The 16841-nt window shown below is 41.5% G+C and overlaps 1 protein-coding gene across 2 annotated transcripts in view; it reads right to left on the bottom strand.

The window, feature by feature from the left end:
* The window catches only part of PLPP4 (phospholipid phosphatase 4), a 67918-nt gene extending 57705 nt beyond the window's left edge, over positions 1 to 10213 (bottom strand). The window contains exons 1-2 of one of the 2 annotated variants that reach the window (XM_052799865.1): positions 9786 to 10213; positions 5337 to 5543 (exon numbers count right to left, since the gene is read on the bottom strand). Coding sequence is in view for 1 of the 2 variants with exons in the window: in XM_052799864.1 (XP_052655824.1) it covers positions 9786 to 9841 (56 nt within the window). In the remaining variant the exon portion in view is untranslated. The remainder of the gene's footprint in view (positions 1 to 5336; positions 5544 to 9785) is intronic. The other variant, XM_052799864.1, reaches the window with a different exon arrangement.
* Between the last annotated feature and the right edge of the window lie 6628 nt (positions 10214 to 16841).

Below are 16841 nucleotides of genomic sequence, written 5' to 3'. Positions count from 1 at the left end.
AAAGTCAGGGATTAAAGTCACAAAGATGCTGAGTTTCGCTTAGTGACCAAAGCTCTCCCTCCCAGTTATTTCTGTCCCTGCATCACTCCTTCTCCAGAAGTCCTTTGGAGCTCACTGTTACTTCAATGCTTCTCACCCCTTTCCCTCCTGAGAGAGCTCTTTAAGATCTTGCTTGGGAAAAGGTTTAATCAGTTGGAAGCGTCAGCTTGGCCCTAGCAGCTTATTCAGGAGCAGTGTCTGCAACACATTAATATGTTCCTCCATGCTGCAGGCTTCAGCCACTGCCCCCCACCCAACCTCTTCAAAAGCGCCATATCAAAAACCTACCACTTCAACACAAGAAATTTTCTTTCTCACTCACTCAGCTTTTTGCCAGAACCTGAATTTTAATAATATGAACACAACTTGATAATTTGCTGCCAAGTAATATTTAGTCTAGAATGTTTATTATGTGAACATTTATGATTTGTATCCCATTCGCTATGCACCACTGTTCCCTTTAAACATACGATGGATAGACAGAGACATGATCTTGAAAGAGGACCTGTATGGCAGTGAAGCCTATCCCCACGTAATGCTGTACCTGAGGGGTGTAGGCTGAATAAAAGCGAGGATTAAGTAGTATCAAACAAATTTTCCACAACTAGAGCTAAGTCCCAAAACACATTCTCAGACCGTTTTTTCGGACTAAAAACTCCGGAGCTGGTAAGGAAGTGATGGAGGGGAGAAATTCTATGGCCCAATCTAGAAGGCTCAATCAAGAGTTTCTTTATTTGAAATTAAAACAACTTTTGGTCAAGCAGGGATGTATCATTTTAACCCAAACTGAAGTGAAATATTTTGTTTGAGCATCCATTAAACTAATTTTAATAAAAAATGCATTTAAAAAAGCACATTTTAAAGTAAAACACTTCAGTATTAATAAAGAGACACTTTTTTTGGCCAAGTTATTTACTACATGTAATACAAATTTGCATGCTATTTTGTTCCAGTTTTTCCTTCGTAGTTGCTGAATGCAATGACTTCATTATTCTCTGGGAATAGGAGACCTGCATAATGATATTCACAATCAAATCCAACTATATTAAAATCACTCAATCCAAAAACACTTGTGTGAATAACTACATGTTCCAGAGCATTAATAATGATTTTTTTTTTTAAAAAAAGCTATATAGTAATGGGGAATAGGAACATCACTTTTAGCATTTGTAGCACTCACTAAAGTCCAATAGCAATAGTCACACGCCTGTAAAGCATCTTGGACACTAGATGAATGGAATTATTAATGGCCTCTCTGCAGGCTATGAGAGTACAGTCAGGCTATTAGATCTGTTCTCCCATTAGTGAAAATTGGCAGCTAATGAAAATATAACACTTTATATCAAATGATACTCTCCTCTGTTGTTTTTGATTTGCAAGGCTTCACAACACTTGGCAGGGTGCCACAAATCCTTCAAAGTTGAAATATTTCTGAGCTGACATTTACACCTCCATTATAAATTCTAAAGTAGTAAAACTTTTCACTCAAAATAGAGTAAAATGTTGAACTGCAAGATTGCAGAGTGAAACATTTCACCTAATCCAGGATTTCATTTCCCCCACAATCTCATCAATGCAGAATATTTAGAATGTGATAACTGGCATGGCACTGTCCTCCAGCCAGAAGGGATTACCTCAGGGATCTGCTCAGTCTTTGCTGAAGTATTCTCCAAGTAACTCTGAATTGGTTAACACCGATTCCTTTTCTGCCCATCAACATGAGCCAAAAATCTCTTACAAGAAATTTTGCTCTAGTGGCTTTCAACTTTTCCCTGCACACCGGGACACTCTCAGGCAGTATAAAGCTCAGCCTACTAAGCTGATTTGTGCCAGCTTACAAGGCCAGCTAGTCTGTCTCCTCGCAGCTGTGCAGCAAAGCAAAACTTTATGTAAAATACTCCCAAGATACTTTTGTGTAAGTTGCTTTTTAAAATTTCCATCGGTGGAGATTCTACATATGCCTCAGGCAACCTATCACAGCACTCAAAGGTCCTTACAATTAGGTTGTATTTCCCCACACTCAGCCTAAGTTTCCCTTGCTACAAGTTTAAAAATCTTCCTGTTCTGTACACTTCCCAAAGACGTGAAGAGCAACTTGCCTTCTTCATACATCTTTATAGCAGCTGCTTACATGTGAAGATCACTGCCATGTCTCCCAGATTTCTAGATTAAACAGTTCAATTATTTCTATCTTTTCTCAGAAAAGGTGTTTTCTATACCCCCTCACCATCTTTCTCACTCCTCCCCAACTCTCTGAAATTCACGTACATAAGTAATCTTAATCAGTCACTTACGAAAACACCACTTGTAAACCCTATTACTCTAGCTTATAGCAAAACAATTCCCACTTACTGCATTTTATCTATATGCTATTTTAATTAAAATTCAGTGGTATTTTAACAAGGAAAATATTTAGCCATTTGGATAGTAAAAGCTAAAAGTGTTTTGAAATGCAGAGAAATAAACAAATACAATATACAGTGACTGTAGGAACCTGATTCACAACAAAGAAACTTTCCTAATCTAGTTTTCTGCAGAATCATATAGATCAGTCAGAGTTTCTTGCACAGCAATGACTTGTGGTCCAATGATCACAAATTTACCATTTACAAGGCAAGGGAAAAACATGAACGGAAAGTACCTTAAAACCTATGTAAGGGTGAAAAGCTTAGTTCAAGTGCCACATCTGATGACACCTTTGTCTCTTCTATGAAGACAATCTAATTGGATCATCTGAAAGCAGTTATTCAGGAATCAGTGAAGTTTTCTTTAATCATTCAAGTGTAAGTTCCTGATATTCATTAGTGGATCACAACCAATACTTTAACTAGGGACATGTGTTGTCTTTAGCTTTCTCTCTTAGTCTACTAATCCTTGTCAATATAGATACGGCACTCAAACGTCCCCTGTTCAGTACCAGTACAGTGCTTAGTACAGAAAAAGTTACAAGACACACTAAGTGTAATCCTTAATCCACTTTTAGCATCAATAATTCTGCCAACTATTTCTGAGTACTCACTTTTCAAAGTCACCAACAGATTGGGAGGCTATAAATATCTTGGTCTACTGTACCAGCTACGAGTGCATTCTCAGCAATAAGAACGTACTTTTTATTAAAGTCTTTGCCGTAAGAAACACAGTTCTGCCACAGCTTGACTGTGCTTACATCAAAGTATAAGAATCAATTGTTTTGAAGAGAAGTTTCCCTCACAAAAAAACCTGTCAGTCTTAGTAGCATTCTCACTATAAAACATCCTCAATCAGGGCTGGGAGAAAATAAATACAAACTGCCAAAGTCAGCGAGTAAATAGGATTCAATGAGAAGAGACACAAAGTCACCATTTACTCCTCAAAAATCTGGAGCAGATGCTTTGGCGTTTACAATAACATCCTTTTTTAGCATGTGTTCAGCTGTGAGTTTAGCCATGGACATCAACTGTAAATCTCATCTTATTAACAGGACAATTAGAATTCCTGCCTTTAAATCCCCCTTCCCCGCCCCGGAACTCAGGGAAGACAAATGAAATAAACTTAGTTCCACAATCTAAAAGTATTGATACAACAGGCTGTAAAATAGTCTATCTTTTGCACAGACCAAAGTCTGCACAAAATTCAGGTGCGCTTTCTCCTGAATAGCTGTTATCTAAGTCAGTAAAATCCTACCCTAGTTTCAATAAATAAAATAAGAAAACAATGGAAACAGAAGCTTCAGCTCAGAGGAACAGCAAGTACCAAGTGTCTCTGTTAGCTCGGTGATATTTCATAGATATTAGGACAGGCACACGGTCGTTTTGTTGTGTGCTTCATATTACACAAGGTATAACAGGTATTTATGGCCTTCTGTTTTTGCAGTAACCTCTCAAGGATGCAGAGCTGAGCAAAGTTAAAATTCGGGTTACTTTCTGATGTATCAGCTGCATTCAGCGAGCTACAGAAGCTCCATGGCATTCTAATTCTTCCATCACTTCAAAGGTATAACGGACTCTGCTGAGCACTGGAACAAGTCTGTTGCTTGCCACTGGAGCTCAATATGCAACCTTTGATATATGTTCTCAGATCCTAAGCACCAGAGAGGCTAAGGTTTTTTTATAGCAGGGCTTTCCCTTAACTGTTCATTAACCCTACTCAGTGAACTAGACTTCAACCTGGGCCACGAAACTAAATCTTTCCCTCATTTTAGTATCATCAAAATTATGGTTTACACTACAGTACCTATTTTTAAACAGCTTAGTAATCAAATATGTTGATGTTCCCACTTCCTATTATCATTACTATTTGTGTAACTAACACTGAAAAAGCTCCAAGCATACTCAATATTCAATGAGTTTGGCTACTGTCCACATACCTCACAACAAAGAATTTATCACCTAAATGAACAAAGGGTGAGAAAAAGAAGTATTACTCTCCCTTTCTTGATGAGAAATTAGGGTACAGAAGAACGAAGTCCAAGACTTTCAAGATCAGAAGCCAAAAATCAGGTTCCAAAGTCAGAATTACGGGATACTTAAATCGAGAATGTAGGACACAAATCGAGTATGTAGGGGACAGAAAGACTAAGAAGCTCATGTGGCCAAATACCTACTTCGCTTTGAAATGTTCAGCTAGAGATCCTAGGCTTAAGAGGTGCTTTGAAATCTTGGTCCAACTGATTTGTGTAATTTGGCAGCATCTGTGTCAGCATGAGGAAATAAATCTTAACGTCTCAGAGTGGTGATTTCTTCTCAATACCATTTTGCTGATATTCCCTACAGATCTCCGACTGCTCATGATTCTCAGCTCAGTCTATCCTCCAAAAATCTGGTAGATATGACAGAGAAAAGGCAAGCGCGAACTGTGAGAAAAGTAAAGCAGAGTGCAACATTGTGGAATTTCCTCAGCTAATTGATTTTCTGTCTGTGTTAACAAGACAATACATAGTATCATTTATGAAGGCAACATATGCAGAATATCCAGAAGATCACAACCCATGACAAAGCAAGCTACTTGAAAGAGCTTTCCACACTAAATCATTTCATGCATATTCATAACTTGATTAAAATCTTAATATTGTAAACTTGTAAGAAACCCAACATGCACAGAATCAGCTTTTATTTACTTAAACCAGAGTCCGAACATGGCACACACATGAAAGATGTCAGCATTAGTCAATACTGTACACTCACATGTGTGTAATATATATGTATGTTAGCCTGCAGATAAACATTTATTCCCAAGGGAGGCTGCTAATGAGACTGTGCTGTAGGGAAGATATCCAATTACTCTGAATGACATTTATATTTTAATCACATCACACTCACTGAAGAGCTCAAGGTTTGATGAAGCAATCCTTGAAAGACTGTCTTTTAAATCAATTAGCTCTAGAAACATCAGCGATATGCTGTTGACAAGTCATTGGGCTAAATATACTACAACACATGCAAATTCTTCTATCTTCCTACCAAGACAATGATGTGGTCTTCTAAAACTTTTGAAACAGATGAAAAAGTTTTCCTTGTAGGAGACACCTAAAGCAGAACAACATGTATTTTCCTAAGAAACTAAGACATCCCTACTGGCAATTACAGGCACACTCTGAGCTACCACTCAATGAATTCTTTTTAGGACAGATGAAGAACATTGTTTTAAGGGCATCACTCCTGTGTACAAATACTAGACTTGCTCACAGATCTTTTTACAATTGCCTTAACTCAATAAAACCAAGTCAGTCAAAACAATTTGCTTTCATCAAGCATTCAGTAAGCGACAAATGCCACTGCCCACATGGAGCAGATGAAAGACTGGCCACGTGTAACATGCTTTAGCATTAATCAGGCATCTTAAGATGCTCCAGGACATAGGAATAAGTACAAAATGAAGAAAACAGAGATGCAAGACGCTAATTCAATCATTCTTCAAATTAGTGTTTGATTTCTTCTATAAACAAAGCACACACTAACAGTTGTTATATTAAACAATAGACCATTTCTACTTCTGAGACCTTACATGAAAAATATCACTTAAAAAAAAATCCAGTTCTGTAATCAGATATATCTTAATAAATAAAAAACTAAACAAACAAAAAATACGAAGTGAGAATTGATTAAAGTCAAGGTTTAACTGAAAAATAATTGAAACTGCATAATGCAATGACAATGTAATGATCAAATTATAGCGTGAGAATGTTCTTTGCCTCGTAAGTAGCAAACCACCTACGCTCATTAGGATCAGTTCAACCCAGTCAAAAGGTGTAAGGCTAAATATTTTGAAAATTAAAAAAAAATGAATTTGTTGATGTTAAGGAACTGGGAAAAATTGTAGGGCAGAACAGAAATATCACTAGTCTCCTTACAGTTTGTAACTTGTGGCTCGAGAGCTATTTTGCTGAAGGTACTAAAAGAACATCTATTTACCTTTCCAGTAAAGTGTGCATCAAGCATGTTTTTGACTGCCAACAGTTGTGTTTGGGTTTTGGTTTTTTTTTTTCCCCAACTCCTGCTTCTGAATTTCAGGCAGTTGTAGTTCTAATAAATCTCTCCTAACTAATCCTTCCTTCAACAGTAGTAAATCCTGAGGGCTAAAATGCCCTTCAGCACAGATCTTTGTGAACACACAGAAGCTTGAGTTGCTTAATTTCAATACCTAAACCAGTCTTTAATTGCTAAGTGAACACTTAGCAATTGCTAAGAACACAACACCTAGAAGTGAGTCAGTTGTCATCATTATCCTCCCTGAAAGTCTGTTGAATTCATCCAAACCAATACACAACCATCAAAAAAGTGTATTATTACTTGTGTTCATTTGCATGATAGAAAAGATCTTAAATAACAAGTATAGATTTTTGCCTTTGGTGGGATGACTAAAGTTGATAATTATGGTAACTGGGGGGAAAAAAAGGTTGCCAGTCTTAAGTATAGAAAATATGGCTGTTGTTGCTGTAAAATACATTCAAATTGGCAATACATTCAATTTCAGCAATCATCAACATAAGTTTTCACACCTCCATTTTTATGAAATGACATTTATCACCAAGCTACACTACAACATGGAATATGCACCTTTTTCTTTTGCATTTTATGGTACAAAATATGCCAGTATATTACTCTGAGTTATATTAATCAGTAGGTTGAAGCTAAAGAGACATCTGGGAGGCACAGATGGCTCATGATTGGCAAACAGCTATGGAACCATTACCTTCAAGGTCAGACTTTTAACACTACAAAGGTAGACAGTGACCCAAAGTCATCAATACCTATTCAGAATGAACTAATTCTCTTCAGTCCAGTTCCTGGTGGGCAAGTATCTATGTCACAGCTGGCATTCACAGCAGAGATGATCTCAGACCTACTAGCCTCAAATCATTGATGTTAATGGCATTCGTTTCCAAGGGAGGTGGGAACTGTACACCCTTTTCATTCCTAGAAATAGGTTCTGCAGTAGACCTTACATTGCTGCTGCATGGATTCCAGTTCCAGAGCTTCCAAATCCACCAGTAATTGTTCATTGTTGAAGAGATATTTCAGTCAACTCAACACTCCATAAAAATCCTTACCCTTCTGCCTACAAAACCACAGAAAACACAGTATTTAATCCCCTAAAACACTCGTATTTTGAAACTTTTATAATTGCCTCTTTAGAAAAACTAAGACAAATATTGAATACTATTTCAATAGCAAAAGATTACTTTGGTGTTAAGATTATCTGAAGACAAAAATTATTCTTCTGGTCTACCTAGAGATTATATTCTTGCAACCATTACAGGCAAATAAAGTGCAGTTCTTCGTGAAACTAAGCACCAACCTGGATTTAGAACACTATGGTGTTCAGTACTTTTAGATGTCAATGACTGCTCTAAATGACCTATTACAGTGTCAGAATTATTCCCCAGAATTCCAAGAAGGCAGGAGCTGAGCTATCTGAAAATGTGAGAAGTGCTTGCACAGGCATTTGCCATTATGGCAACTCTACCAAAAGCTTTTCCTTTAGCCAGCCCTCAGCTGATTTTAGAACAACAGCATAAAGAATAGTGAAAATTACAGAATCTTTTAAGAGAGGAAATGAAGACAGAAAACAAGCATAACCAAGAAATTACTACTTATAATGGGTCATGATTACATTACATGGTAATAAGCTATATGAAGAGTTCTCTTACTGGAGGGTGCAAGTGATGAATTACACACACAACCGTAATGAAGAGAAAGGTTCTGATGCAGCATCAGATTCTGAGGTCTTTGCTCACCTTGTAATTCCATATATTCCAGAAAAGAGTTCTGCTGAGAGGAACAGGTCTACTTTCAAAGTAAGATGCAACTGAACTGAAAGGTATCAAAGGTACCTTACAGGTTTTTGAAGGTATCAAAGTTTATCCTAAAATGAAGTGGATTACACTTACCAAACATGTTGCAAATCAAAAGATTTGCATCAATATTCAAGCAAAATGAGCACCGAGAAAAAACCTCAAATACCAGTAAATCGCGCAAGTTATTCATTAACCATGAGAGGATCAGAAAGGAATGGCATCAAAGCATCCCAGTGTCACCAGCTGTAAGTCAGTATCACGGCTTAATAGATGCCCTATACTATTACTGCCTGCACCTGTGACCAACAGCATCCATCGTGAAGTAGACAAACAAGTAAACAGTATCAGAATCGATCCAGTTTCTGTGATACTTCCGAGAGATCACAAAGATTGAGAATACTCAAACGTTAAGCAACTGAAACGCGAACTTATATGAAGAGTGGAACTTTTCATTGTTCAAATGCATGGAGAACACAAACTGCCAGAAAGAAGAAACAGGTACAGCTCTGAAAAGAAAGGGGGAAGCCTGCCTGAAGTACACAGAGCAAAATAATACCTAACAGCCTCCTCCTAAAGAAGGCAAAAAGAAAGAGTGTTCCTGCAGCAACAGCTGCACATCTTTCGGCAACCCGATTGTCAAGACTTTCCTTCCTACACACCAGCGTGGGGATATGCTTCTCAAACCCGGCCACGATCCATTACATCTCACGTTCACCCTGAGGTCCTTGCTCGGCTCCAAGCTGTAGCTCTCCCACCAAGGGTGCCTGCCCCAGAGCTCACTCACTGCGGGTTCCCGCTGCTGCAAGCCAGCTGTTGAGGTGCATTTACAGCCTCGGCAGATGAGACCTTACAGCAGGCACTATAGTCGTCCAAACGAAACCAGCAGCAGGTTTTGGGTTTGGTTTTTTTTTTTTTTTTGGTTGGTTGGTTGGTTGCTTTTTGCACGCTTCTCTCGCAAACAGTAGTTTCTCCGACAAAAATTTTCCCGCAGGTCTTCGGCAAAATCCCAGGGCAGGGAGGGGGCTCCCCGCCGCTCCTGCAACGACTCACCCCGGGGAAAAATTCCTTCCCCCCCCCCCCAACCCCGGACGGGGGAACGGCGGCAGCCCTCCCCGCCTCGCTCCGGGCTCCCGAGAGGGCCGGCGGCAGCCTGGGGGGGGTTCCCCCGCCGGCGGGGCCCCCGCCTCACCGCCAGAGCCCGCCGGCGGGTGGCTCTCCCTCAGGGGCTGCGGGGCGGTTAACCGCCGTCAGCCCGCGCTGAGGGGCGGCCAAGCCCGCGCCCCCACCCCGCCTCTACCCCGCAGTCCCCCGGCCCGGCGATCCGGACACGGCGCCCGGCTGTGAGGAGAGACTCGGGCACCACAGCGGCCGCGGGCGACGAAGGAAAGTTGAGGCGGTCTCGGCGGTCACCCGCTGGAGCCGTGTCCCCCCTCCCCGCCACCTGCCCTCCCGCTGTCCGGCGGGTACTCACACGAAGACCCCGAAGAGCAGGACCCGTATGCCGATCTCGATCGCCAGCTCCCGCATGGTGGGTCCCGGCGGGCTCCGGCAGCCCCGCGGCGCCGCCTCTCATTCCCCGCGCGGGGCGGGGGGGGGGGGGGACGACACCCGGGGCAACTCTGCCGCCTCACGCCGCCCGCCGGCAGCCCGCCCCGCCGCCCTGAGGGAGGGCGGCCGCCGCGCAGAGCCCCGCGAGGTGCAGCCCGGGTCCCTCCATCCCACGCACGCACACACACCCCCCGACCCCCGCCTCAGCCTCGGCGGCTGCCCGCGCCTCACGGAGGCGCCGCGTCCCGTCGGCTGCGCGGGAAGCGAGGAGCGGTGCTACCGCCGGGCTGACGCGGCCGCTGAACGCGGCGGAGCCGAGCGCCGGCACAGGGGGAGGGTCCCGGTGACTAACGCCGTGTCTCCCCACGCGGGGGGCCGGGGGGGGGGGGGGATCCTGGGGATTTCCCCTCCCTCCCTTCCCCTCCCCGCCCCCGCGGCGCTGCCGAGCCGGAGCCGCTGCCGCGCCGTCCCGCCCGGCCCCTCGGGACCCCTCTGCGCCACCGGGCCCGGGTCCCGCCGGCCTGGGCCGGCCCTTCGAGGCGGCCCTGGGCTTCTGCCCCCGCCTAACGCTGAGGAGGGGTCCCGGGCGCCCTTCGGTGCGGCGCGGAGAGGGCTTTTTCTGTCTGCTTTAACGCAACGCTCCCCCGTCCTTAGCTGGGAAGGGATTAACCCGCTGGCCATCAGCGCACAGGGCTGACATTGCGTCCCGTGGCACAGCCCTGCAACGTGCTGGATTTCAGACCTCCTGGGTCCGGTCCGGCTCCGGCGAGGAGCGGGGCTGGCGTTTCTGTGTTCGGCTCTGGTTTCGTAATGACACGCCGCGCTCCCGAAAAGATGGAGCAAAAAAAAAAAAAAAAAAAAATAGCCCCCAAAACCGGGGGGTAGCACCACTAGGCACAGATACAGCGGCTGTTCGCGAAGACTTAAACTGCTGGTCGTTTGTGCAACGGGCAACTACATACCAGACCACTCATGCTGACACTGAGCTTGGCACGTTTACTTAATCTTTGCATGAAGGATTAACAGCGTTTGAATACTTCCTGCAGTATGTATATAAAAGGCTTTCCACTCATTTAGACATTCCTGCCATTTTAAACCCTACAGCTTATTGTTAATGCAAATAACCCAGCATGTCACTCCTGCTTTGCTTTGTCAGATTCTGCCCAGTATGTGATATTATAGCCTAATTGTGCGTTTAGTTCAGCGTCTGTTCATTCCCAGAGCTGAGCCCAGCTCAACAAACGGGCAGAGGAGGTAGTTATGTGGGACTGCAAATTGCTGGGATGGGAGAAAGGCAGGAAAACAACCATGGCCTTGGTTTACTCCTGTGATTCCTCCAATCCATCCTCCATTCCTCCCAGTGGCAAGTTCTGAGCCGCCCTAATCCTTGTATTGCTTTAGCCTAGTTTTGCACAGAGTTCATTTAACTTCCTCTCTGCATGGTGGGATTGAATCCTGAACATCTTTATTGTTCAGCCTTAGGCCACAAAATGCAGCAAAATAATTGACATTTAAATGTATTTAATTATCTGCTTTCTTGTGGCCTTGGAAGGCATGTCCTTCAGGAAAGCGTTCATAGCTATTAATACTGCACATAGTTACAAAACAACCATCAGTATTGCAGTAGGGATCCAATTCACTTTACTACGTGATTATTGCTAGAGAATTAATGCCAGAGAGGCTTTATTAAACCTATCTGCTTAATATATCCACGAGGCATCAAACAGAAGCTTCGAACTCTGAATCAACTAACACATAGTAAAGCTTTTATTGACCATGTTTGTGGAAGAACAGAGGCATAAGCTTCCGTACTAACCTTATCTACAGATAACTACACCAGTGCTAAATTTGTTGCAAGGAGTGTGACTGAAGCACAGAAAACACAGGTGTGTGACTGGCATTGGAGAGAACACTTCAAATGTTAGCGTTACTTAAATGAGATCTTTCTCCCTTGTATGCCTTATTTCACTAGTTTTCAAGACAGAGCTTGGTCAGCTATTTATATTCTGGATTTTTTTAAATGTGATTCTGTTTCAGGAGACAAAGCTAAATTGTGAAATCTCCATCACCAAGCTAGTGGTGGTGGTGGTAAACAACGTCCCCTTCCTTTGAGGACACTCGATTGGTTTGTCTTCTTTTGTCAAATATTTGTACTTCCTCTAGTTTGTGCCCCCAATGACTGAATGTGTGCATGTACATTGTTTCTAGGTGTGCAAAAGAAAAATCTTTGGTTTCATGAATAGTCCTTCTTTACAGAAATAACCTCATAATTTGTGTGAATCAAGCCAGTCATGAAATGAGGAGCTGCAGGGACTATCAGATAATGCTGGCAGTCTGTACTGCAGTTACCGGTTCCACACAAACTGTGGAGGAGGCAGGTGACAGAAGTGAGTAAGCTGTGTTTGCTCTGCTTGAGCATCTAGACGCCATGTATATAGTGTTTCAAGGGGAAAGAGTTAACCAGTCACACATCTTTTTCCCTTTTCATTTTTGTCCTGGAATTGCATGTATCTCTCAAACTGTGTTGCCTTAGCCTGTGGATCCTTCAGCCCCTTTGACTTCGCTACAGTACCTTCACTACTATCCTGCTACAGAAGAGGGGATTTTCCTCACAGATTTGTACTAGCGCTTGGAATCACACAACTCTTATCAGCAGAGCTAATAAACGGTACTAGTTATAAATTAGAAATTAAACAAAATTTGTTCTGCTGCAGCTATCTGCTTGCAGTGTTCTGATTCTCCAATATGTATCAGCTGATGGTGATTTATGAAGCATAAATACTTCAGATTGATTTTTTTGAAACTAGACCCAGCTTGCAGCTGGCTGCTGAACAAAACTTGCTTTGACTTTTAAACCAAATATGAGTTATAGGGATAATTGGCAAGGAACAGATTTCAGGCTACATTGTGGCATAAGCTACAACCCTGCAGTAGGAGCAGTGCAGAGTCACTCTGCTGCAGCAGATTCGCAGAGCAAACCACAATGACCCTGGGAACAACCCAGTTTCCTATTCATCCCATCCCTACAACAGGCACAGCAGGTGCTCTCAATGCTGGTCATCTTAGGTGTGACTGCAGAGGAGAGAGAACTGATCCTACTCAGATGGAGGTAGCTATCAAGCCTTTTAGGTGGCTAGCTAGGGTTCTCAATGTTTTTCTCTCACAAGCATTAGTCTCTATTTGTACTGACTCCAGTTGGGGAGCAGAAAGGAGAAAGCTACTTGAATTCTTTCCTCAGCTGTATACTTAGAAGGAAGGCTGAGCCACCTGCAGCCTACTTTCAGTCCACAAGGAGATGTTCACAGGCAGAAACAGCTGCATAGCTGATACGGCTTTTCTGGAGGTTACAGCTCCTTGCCAACGCAGCAGGATGTGTGTGTGCTTCTTACCTGCCTTGGGGCAAAACCTTGCAGCTCGTAGTAAACTGAGTTTAAAAAAGACTGATTTTTCCATCAAAGCAGATAAACTCTCTCCTATCAAAAAGCTGTGGAAAGCAACAAACTTGCAGCAAAAGGGACATGACAAAAACCTAAGTGGTAGTAACAACTGAAACTGCAGAAGCTGTTTTTTCTGATTGTTTCCTAAGAGCTTGTAACTCCTCTGGGATCTTAAGGACAAAAAAACCTCACTAGAAATAATGTTGTCTGGCCCATTCTTAGGTCTTGTCGTTGTGGAAGCTCATAAGTCCATGGAGTTTTACGGGCTGGTGATAGCTTTAATTCTGTATAAAGGATTCTTAAAAGTCTAACTTTTTTAGTCTTACATGGCTACACGCACTGGTTAGTCAAAGTAAAATCACAGGTCTGGACCAAAACGCTTGTTAGACAATGCTACCATCTCCGTCTATGTATTTTTTATGGGTTTGTATCAGAGACAAGTATTACCTATGAAAATTGATAAATCAAGCATTCCCAGGCTTCCCAGGTGAAGAAAAAATTCACTGGTGAAAATTCACAGTGAAAATTCACTGGTAGTGTTTCAAAAGTTGAAGAAAAACATTTCGATCCTAAGGAATGCATCATCAGTTGGAGAATTCATAGTTTACAGGAGGGGAAGTGATAGCAGATTAATTTAAAGAAAGAGTATTGTTCAGTTACTTCACAGTTCAGATTAATACTTTTTAACAACCTCTGCTGTTCATATCACTGCAAAAATGTAGAAGATTGTAAGTCATATTTAAGCCCCATTGAAGTTGATGGGAATCTTTCTGCTGGTTCAGGACATTGAAATCTGTCATATATCTCCAAAATGAAACATAGCAAAATTATCCTGAAAAATTCCTATCATTGTGCTTGCTCAAGAATTTCCACTTGAAACTAAATTTCACAAAATAGCTCATTATTATCATTGATAGAAAACAAAGGATGTTTTCTATTAGGACTTTACATTTGTTCATTCTTGAATCATTTAAAGTAGTGATTATGCTCACTCTGCTTTCAAACTTTTTTGGACAAAGTACATTTTTCTTCTTTTGTTCTTTCAATGCTTAGTATTAGTGTCTAATCTATGAATATAAATACAAATACTTTGGTGTGTTTTTTTACAAAATCACATAAATTAAATTATGTCAGAAATTAAAATAAATTTCAAATGGAAGAGCTATTTAGATCCCTAAAGTGTACCTGTTGATTGGAAACATATAAAAGTGGAGTATCTCCTGTATTTTAAATTGTGTCACTTTCTTCTTTTTTTTTCTTTGAAAGAAGAATTTCGTGGATCTAGGCACTTTTCAGAAGTCCAAGTTTTCATTGTAAGGATCACGTATGTAAGGGTCAGCACTTGCAAGATTGGGGCCCATCTACACAGTAAAACTAGCCCATTTCTTAAGTAAAAGTTTTCTCGGACTTCCTAACTCTGTCTGGGTTAGCAGAATGCAGTGGAAGTTGATTGAGCTGCACTCTGAGTATACCTTACACATGGGTTTAGGTGGCATATGTGTGCAGTCAGCTCTTTTACCCGAATGAGGTAGCAAATGGGCAATGACAGTATCAATGTCCCTGTGCTACTCAACTACTGTACAAAAAGTGTTGTCCCTTTGAGTAAGAGGGATGTCATAGTCCTGCTGAGGCAGTGAGGCTGAAGGCAGCGGGCAGCCGGAGGACACAAGCGCAACTTGAGGACTTCATCCTGTGCAGGCAGGCCCTTTTGTGTGCCTGAACACCTAATGAAAACCAGAGGGCTTTGTATAGATCTAGGCGTCCGCCCAAGTCAGTCTCGTTGATTCTGTGGTGACATTATTAACCATGTGAAACTCTTCCATTAAGTTGAACTGGTGCAACCGGTTCACATAAGTCAGTGAACAAGAGCCACAGCTTTTGCTTTTTCTTCCCTGAACTTTTTCCAGAATGTTGTAGTTCCATAGCCCTCTTCTGTCTGCCATTCACTATTTTAGGTTATTTAACCTAAACCAAAATGATGACAAATGAAGAGAATAAGAAATTTGGAACACATACAAGCACATAATTTATTTCTGAGAAAATGTCTATGTATATGTATGAGTACCTCATGGGAAACTCTTAAATCTGCATAAGTCATTTCTTAATCACTAGACCTCATTCCAGAAATGACTAGCCTATATTTTTTGTTGTTAATTTCTGTGCTACAGAGCACATCTACAGAATGCTTTAGCTGACTGCCCAGAGAAAGATTGTGTGACAGGTTTGTACTACATTAGGTAGGTCAGATCCACACACATACTTCAGAACCATGTTATTTAACAGTGAAAAATGGCCATTATTTTGTGTTATTACCAAATTACAGTTACTACCAGTAATTACTGTTATTACTAATGAAATTATGATTCCTTGAGATCTAAAAGATTCCCCAGAAAAGAAAGCCAAACCTAGAATTTTAAGATACCGCACGGAGAAGTTTATCTAGAATATCTGAAACAATCATGCTGTCTATGGGCCAAACACCATCTCTCTTACCGTTTATAACTTTACTGAGGCTTTCTACTGAGTAAATGCCTCACTGTTGAAACCATGAAATCACTGGTTATTATTACCTTTATATATAAAGGGGAGTATCTGAGAGCTGAAAACTTGGGTTTATATTTCCTCATGATGATGCTGCTAGTGTTGAAGTCAGCCAAGAGTGTACTTTCAGGAAGAGCCTTTCCTTTCAGAAAGTAAGAATTATGCCTCCAGCATATAATAATATCTTAAACAGGTATTAGATAGCACTTACTACATAGCTCAAGTTTAGTACTACCTCTAAGTGATATAGGTTCTTTGTAGGACAAAGGCAGCAGAGCATTGATTCTTTGTAAACCCATATAAGGAGTTTGGAACAAGCTCTGAAACCAGGCAAGGGTCTTACCCCAACACATATATATGAAATAATTTTGTATGTTTTAAGAATGATTGAAGTGATGTTGACTAAAGCTTGACAATTTTGTCAACTGTTCATAGTTCTGATGCAAAATCAGGTACAGCTTGGCAGCCAACTTTCATTTTGGAGTTGCTTACACTCAGATTTGTTCACATGACATAAAACTGATGTGGGTTCAAATTCATTCAGTTCATACACTAAGACTTGTCTGGATGAACAAAATTTCCAGTTTCCCATTGCCTAAGTCTATAGACAACCAGATGATTAAGCAAAAACAGCTGGGCAAACAATCAGTAAAATCAAGCCTGGCATGACAGTTGAGTAGCTTTTTATTCTTCAGCAATTGCAATCTATTAAAAAAATCTACTTATTCTTTCAAAGACATAAATGAAAGGCTATTTTAGCTCTTTTCTTACACTGTCTTTATTTCTGTCAGTAATTTTTTCTTTTACCTTTTACTGCTTCTCTTATTCTTCGTCATGTCTCCTTGACTAATTAAATCTAGGTCACCATGGTAAAAGCCCTCATTTTCTCTTCCTCTTCTGCACACCACATATCCGGATTCCCTATGCATTCTCACAAAGTTACCCTGATGTAACTGCTTTGTGCTGATTGACATCTGGAGCAATCAAGACTGAAGTACAGG

This window comes from Harpia harpyja, chromosome 10, assembly GCF_026419915.1.
Source record: "Harpia harpyja isolate bHarHar1 chromosome 10, bHarHar1 primary haplotype, whole genome shotgun sequence".
NCBI lineage: Eukaryota > Metazoa > Chordata > Aves > Accipitriformes > Accipitridae > Harpia > Harpia harpyja.
The sequence above is the reverse complement of the archived record's forward strand: the minus strand, read 5'-3'. Positions and strand labels throughout refer to the sequence as shown.